The sequence below is a fragment of the Pinus tabuliformis genome, chromosome 4_1 (genome assembly GCF_031772625.1).
Source record: "Pinus tabuliformis cultivar Carrire ecotype Pingquan chromosome 4_1, CPIR1, whole genome shotgun sequence".
NCBI classification, from domain to species: domain Eukaryota; kingdom Viridiplantae; phylum Streptophyta; class Pinopsida; order Pinales; family Pinaceae; genus Pinus; species Pinus tabuliformis.
This window is the reverse complement of record NC_142303.1, coordinates 212,770,311-212,776,860: the sequence shown is the minus strand read 5'-3', so window position 1 is coordinate 212,776,860 and position 6,550 is coordinate 212,770,311. Positions and strand designations below refer to the sequence as shown.

The following is a 6,550-nucleotide window of genomic DNA, read 5'->3' as shown; positions in this document are numbered from 1 at the left end:
CTATCATCACATTATCAAGCATTAGGCTCATTTGTCTCATGTGCTATTATCACATTATTATGAGAACTGAAGAGATCTTGAATGAATTTGGTGTTTCCCACTTCCACCTTGAATGAATTTGTTGTTTCCTACTTCCATGATATGAGTGACATGGAATGTTTGTGAATTTGCATCCCTACACTAGAGGAAGACAAGGTGAATATAAAGGTGAAGGAAGCAAAACTACAAATATCACTTCGTAAAAGGACAACCAAATTGAGAATAAAGAAGACAAAGGTGAACATTTAAGGTGGAAGAAACATAACCACAAGGGTCACTTGGTAAAATGTTAACCAAATTTAGAAATAAGGAGAGACCTTGGTTGCTACTTAACATTTTTAGATATCTTGCAAGTGAAAATTGGCAAGCTTGCCCATGCTCAATGAGAATGTAGTGGGACATTAAATGAATTTGGAAGCGTTAAATGAATTTGGAATTTCCCACTTCAGGGTGTTGAGTGTCACGGAATATTTGTGAACATTCATTATTGCACTTATAAAAAATATGAAATTATTGAGCAAAAACAAAAAGACCAAACACCAAATAAAACACAACAACAAAACAACACTATGTGAAATGAGAAGAAAATGACAAGAAAGTGTTTGATAAAAAAACCATAAAAAATAACAACTAAAAACACAAATTAATAATATATTTTTTTTAGATAAATTAACAATTATACACAAAAATATATAAACATTTAAAATGACTTTCAAATCCAAATTAACAAAATTCCCATATAAAAAAATAAAATAAATAAACAAACATTAAAATCTTAATTTTTTCCACTTTCATAAAAAATAATAAAAGATAATATATCTATAACATATATCATTAAACAATTTATTTTTTTTCAATACTTCCTTTTCCTTTCCCCTTTTTCAAATGTAACTAACTAAAAAATTACTATAAAAAATATCAGACAAAATAATAAAACAATTATATAATAAAATGATTCTCATTAAAGATATTTTATAATTTAAAATTTCAATTTTCTGCACTTTCATAAAAGATAATAAAATATAAAATATCTGTAACATATAACATTAAACAAATATTTTTTTCCAATACTTCTTTTTCCTTTTCTTTTCCCCTTTTCAAATGTAACTAACTGAAAAGTTACTATGAAAAACAAAATAATAAAACAATTATATAATAAAATAGTTTTCATTTTGTTTAGACTAAACTAGAAACTTAGGCCACACAAAATAAAGACTGGAATATCCAAATTCTGAACCTCAGAAACCAAACCACACCACACCACAGAAATGGGCAACCCTTTAATTTCACCAAAATTAAATCCATCAAATTACTCACATTCCCTATCGTCCATTTAAAAATAAATTCATCATTATATTCCATAGTTGAACCTAATATAATAAGGTAGTGCTATCTCTGCCATGGTTGAATATACTGTCACAACATTACTGAAATCTGTCTCTTAAATCACTGCATATTTACCATTACCTGGGCACCAATTCAGTAATGGAAGCAGTGGCGTTAGATGCAGACGCAGACGCGGGAGTGTGTCCATAACTGGTAGCTGGGGAAGCTTGACAACTCACAAATGCAGGCTTTGTGGGATCTGGGATGTCTGTAATGGAATCAAGTGACAGCATCGAAGTAACTGTCGACATTGGTGGACGAAGTGACGATTCGGCTTGTGTACACAAAAGACCAACCTGAATGCATCTCACCGCTTGCTTTTCATCGCACGTTTCAATAATTGCTCCATCAATTATCCCCACAATGTTTCCTGCTTCATATGACTTCCATACCTGCATAATCACAGAGGCTTCGTCATTCTGATAAGATATATGCACAGTGGACAACACATCCTCAATATCGTCATGGGTATCCCTGATAGGTTTGTACATGAACTGAATAGCATGGTCTTAACTTAATTAAGGTAGATATGGTCAGTTGGGAATAAAAGGGAAATTGGATCTTACCCATCCCAAAAGAATTTGCATTTCACGTGGCAAATTGTAATTAGTGTTCTTTCTTCCTGTGATAATTTCGAGGACAAGAACGCCAAAACTATAAACATCAGTTTTTACAGATACTTGCCCCATCATAGCATACTCTGGTGGCATATAACCGCTGCATATACAGAGTACAATGTCAAATATCATAAATTGATGCAAAAATTTAGAAATAGGAAATGATAAGTTATTTGAAAAGGAAGAATAGTTGCAACCAAGATTGTGAATCCATCCCCAGATCATTAAAAAAGCTGAATCAAGAATGCAAAACCCCACCTTTTCTTGAATATCATAAATTAAGGCAAAATTTTAGAAATGGGAGATGATAAGTTATTTGAAAAGGAAGCATATTTGCAACCAAGATTGTAAATCCCCAAATCATAAAAGGGCTTAACCAAGAATGCAAAACCCCATCTTCGAACCAAAAAATAGTAGAAATACAATTACAATATTGTCAATCCTATTGAAGTAATAATTGTATTGAAATCTCACAACGTTCCCGCAACTCCTGTGCTGATGTGAGTTTGGCCATCAGGAAAAAGTTTTGCTAAGCCGAAATCTGCTATCTTAGGGTTCAGTTCCTTATCCAACAACACATTGCTTGCCTTAACATCCCGATGAATAATGCGCGGTTTCGAGTCCTGATGAAGATAGAGAAGCCCACGAGCTACTCCCATTATTATATTGTAACGCTTTCCCCAATCAAGCTGGTTGCGTTTGTTTGGGTCTGTATCGGTGCATGACATTAATTAATTTGGCATAATCTGAATATCCTTGTTGAAACAGTGATAATTTTAATTTCCTGTCTACTTTCATAATAACATGGAAGCCACTTACCGAATAAGATTTGATCAAGGCTCTTATTGGGTAAGTATTCATAGACAAGCAATCTTTCTGATCCCTCTACGCAGCAGCCCAGTAGGCATACAAGATTACGATGTTGAATTTCGGCTCCAAGTTTAACTTCATTCAAAAACTCTTTTCTTCCTTGCATAGATGTGAAGGACAGTTTCTTCACGGCTATTTCTTTTCCATCTGGTGTAGTTCCCTACAGTATAAAAGTTTTGTAAATTATTAAGCTGAATTGTAAATCCCCAATATATTGTTTTCAAACTGCTAATCTACAGTCAATTGTGCGAAGAGAAGAGCCTGAATATCACTCTATTTTAAGATAGTAAATATCATTACTGGAAGCTTGCTTACTTAACCCAGCTTACCTTGTACACAGGGCCGAATCCTCCTTCTCCAAGCTTGTTCTGATTATCAAAATTTTTAGTGGAAGCTAGTAATGTTTTCATAGTAAATATTATGCGTCTATTATTGCGGAGTACGAGTTCTTCATCTTCATCCTTATCTGTATTATGAAAATATAAAATATAAATATAAAAGTATATTGAACATAGTATACTTGTCTTATCTAAAAACCCAGTCTGCAATTCAATTATTAAAATCTCAAATAACTCAAATCTTCCATCGAGACACTTGCACATACACATCTAAAACCTCAAATAACTCAAATCTTCACTCAAGCCAGTCGCACATACACATCTAACGCCCGGTCTAATCATATATAAAGTGCAAATAACTCAAATCTTCAATCAAGCCACTCGCACATACACATCTAACGCCCGGTCTAATCATATATAAAGTGCCAGAGGACACTGGGCAAGTTTTACCATTTTTGGTGGGAACGAGGAATGGGCACTCACAGTCTAGCAGAAGTTAGCAGAAGTTATTGTATTATGGGGACATTATTATGTGTAAAATGGTTGGATATTGAGATTTTAAAGATTTTCTGAGATTTAAAAGTTGTTATAGAATAGGTTCATAGATTTTTTCAATTTAATCCATTCATTCTTACTGCATGGATGAGGGATATTGGGATTTTGGATTCTGGAGCAGAGCTTTCATCAAATCAAGTACAGGCATGTGTACCTTGAACAGAATGGGGTTGCAGACATGTTGTCAAAAAAAGGAATTGCAGCTGAAAAGGTATAATTCACTTTTATGTATATCAACAGGGTTCAGTAGTAAATGAAGGAACTATAAAAATCTTGTAGCATAGCATTACATAATATGCATTTTCTATAAGTTGTAATGATTTTTTTTGAAACTATGAGAGAAATACTATAAAAACAAACAAAAAAGTTATACTAATAGGTATTCAAGTGGAATCATAAATAAATTTTAGGAATTATGGTATGTAAACAAAATTTTGTGTTAAGCTAAAATATAATGATAAATCTGTGACAAAAATGTTTATTAGAGGAAAAAACAAATACTAAACAATCCATTGTAATCACTTTTATTTATGAAAGATGACCTTTTTTTTGGAGTTGTGTTTAGTGCTATTTTTTGGACTTTTAGGTGCAGATGGAAAAATTTGTTGTCAAATCTCTATTTGTGTTATTTAAACTAGTTTTTTTACTGTATATATGGATTCAGCACCCTGAAAAACTCCTAGGGCATTTCTATTATGAAGGGGTTACCCATGAAACTTGTAATTTCAATAAATTTTGGCCGGATTTTAGAGAAATTAGACCTGAAAAATCCACTAAAAAAACTTTCAAAAAATCACACTAAAAACAACTCAGTTTTTTTCAGGCTATACAAGAAACTACCAAACTTCCAGATTTAGATGAGTTAAGGGTATGTGCTACCTTTTAATAACATGCAGTGGCACCCTTACCTTCGTTACCGCTTCTCAATTTTCTTCTCCAAGTTGCGAATAGGCATAGGGTTAACATGAGAACAAAGCCACCCACAACCCCTAAAATTATGGGTGTTTTCTTTGAAGCCTTCATCGCTCTACCATTCTGTTGTGTTGTAATTACACTTCCATTATTCCGTTGTGCTGTAATTACACTTCCATTATTCTGTTGTGTTGTAAGCACACTTAGATTAAAGAAAAGATATATTTCATAACGAACTATGCAGCTTTGACTCAAATACTGAACTCCTGCATATACAGAGGATGTGAATATGACATTGATTGCGTATGACAGACATGTTGTGCAGTCTTTACTGGATATATCTCTAGTGCACTGGACCAGGCCGTAAATTTTTTGAGACGAGGAGTCTGTAGTACTCAAAGCAGATCGTTTCGTTTCAAGGGCTGCTTCAGCTGATAATTTGTTTAAGAAATCTCTAACATCCGCCTGAAAGTTTTTATTTGGAATATAGACACCCGTGTCTCCCCTGAAGTCCTCAGGGTAAACAGACCCTAAACCTGTGCTCATTTTTCCGATGAAATTGTAGTTTTCATAGCGTAAGAAGCATTCAAAAGGCCAGAGACTACCTCCAGTCACATGCGGACAATTTTGTTTAAGCATATAAGTTGCAGATTGTGAACAATTGTAGCATTGGTCGACTGTCATGTCTTCCCTGCATTGGAGGAGGCCATATACTTTGTCAGAACTTTGGCCATACACAGAGATGTTAAACCCTGTTTGCTTCGCACCTTGAACAAGCCTAGCAAACACTATATTCAGATTGCTCTCAAACGTACTCCCTTTAGTATATTCAGAGCTGCCATTGCAGGTACTTGTGGGCGTTTCTGTGGCTGCGTTGCAAATCTGTCCGTGACGTGTGATATTAACAACAACTACAATAACTAAACCGATCAGGAGAGAGGATGCACAATCTCTTCCATGGATGCTGAATGCCATCGCACAATGGAGAAGCTGCACTGCACTGCACTGGAGCTATTTTTCACATTCCCAATTGAGCTATTTTTAACTGATAAGTTGTATTTATTATTATTATTATTATTAATGATAAAAAAATTTATTAATATATAAATTAAATATATATAATAAGCAACAGTACATATCTTTTGTTATTATGGCTCAATGTTTTAGCTCGTCCAAAAAACCATAACTGATTTCATATGGTAATTTTTTAATTAATGAATTTAATAGGAGATATTTTTTTAATAAATAAGTTTAATGAAAAAAAAACAGATACCTACTTTAATAATTAAATTAAAATTATTAAGGAATTTAGACTTCTGTGATCCATAACATTGTTTAGATAATCTTCGGCAAAATCACATAACCAATCTTTTGTCGACGCGTTTCGAACCAACCAGTGTGGTTCATCGTCAGTACAAGTTGAAGAACCAATCCGGCTTAGCATGATTAAATAGATTGTGCACAACGACTATAATGCCAACCGCTAAATTTGACCAAAAAATCCTAGTCAAACCACTAATTAGTTATTAACATGCTAAAACAGGAAATAAAGGAATTCATTTGCTAATTTAAAAACAAATAGATATAATTCATTATTATTAGCTCAAATATTAAGAGAATTCATAATATAATATTCATATTTAATATTTTTTAAATTATAATGGTCATTAATAAATTATATAAAAGAAAAATTATTCAATATTTATTAATTAATATATTTACCATTCTTAAATACCATTAATATATTGGTCCGATTATTCTCGTCACTCTTATTAATCTTATTCAATAATACTTTGTTAAAATTTTATTTACTTAATAGAAATCATTTTTATT

General features: G+C 32.7%; 2 protein-coding genes across 2 annotated transcripts; both read right to left on the bottom strand.

The window, feature by feature from the left end:
• Positions 1 to 1,339: 1,339 nt before the first annotated feature.
• LOC149174981 (cysteine-rich receptor-like protein kinase 44) lies at positions 1,340 to 2,394 on the bottom strand. The gene is made up of 2 exons (XM_089422727.1): positions 1,992 to 2,394; positions 1,340 to 1,817 (listed from the first exon to the last, which is right to left on the bottom strand). Exons 1-2 carry the CDS (start codon positions 2,265 to 2,267, stop codon positions 1,503 to 1,505), a joined length of 591 nt encoding a protein of 196 aa, XP_089278853.1. The 5' UTR covers positions 2,268 to 2,394; the 3' UTR covers positions 1,340 to 1,502.
• A 194-nt stretch (positions 2,395 to 2,588) lies between these two features.
• Positions 2,589 to 5,714, bottom strand: LOC149174980 (antimicrobial ginkbilobin-2-like protein). The gene is made up of 2 exons (XM_089422726.1): positions 4,714 to 5,714; positions 2,589 to 3,378 (listed from the first exon to the last, which is right to left on the bottom strand). The coding sequence occupies exons 1-2, from the start codon at positions 5,690 to 5,692 to the stop codon at positions 3,224 to 3,226; spliced, it is 1,134 nt and encodes a 377-aa protein (XP_089278852.1). The 5' UTR covers positions 5,693 to 5,714; the 3' UTR covers positions 2,589 to 3,223.
• Positions 5,715 to 6,550: the final 836 nt, after the last annotated feature.

What these genes read in the sequence shown, in the direction of transcription:
- LOC149174980 (XM_089422726.1), bottom strand. Translation starts at nt 5,692, where the DNA reads ATGGCATTCAGCATCCATGGAAGAGATTGTGCATCCTCTCTCCTGATC. An exon ending in ATTGAGAAGCGGTAACGAAG is followed by an intron (nt 3,379 to 4,713) that starts GTAAGGGTGCCA and finishes TTCATAATACAG; the next exon opens with ATAAGGATGAAGATGAAGAA.
- LOC149174981 (XM_089422727.1), bottom strand. Translation starts at nt 2,267, where the DNA reads ATGATCTGGGGATGGATTCACAATCTTGGTTGCAACTATTCTTCCTTT. An exon ending in TGCAAATTCTTTTGGGATGG is followed by an intron (nt 1,818 to 1,991) that starts GTAAGATCCAAT and finishes GTGATTATGCAG; the next exon opens with GTATGGAAGTCATATGAAGC.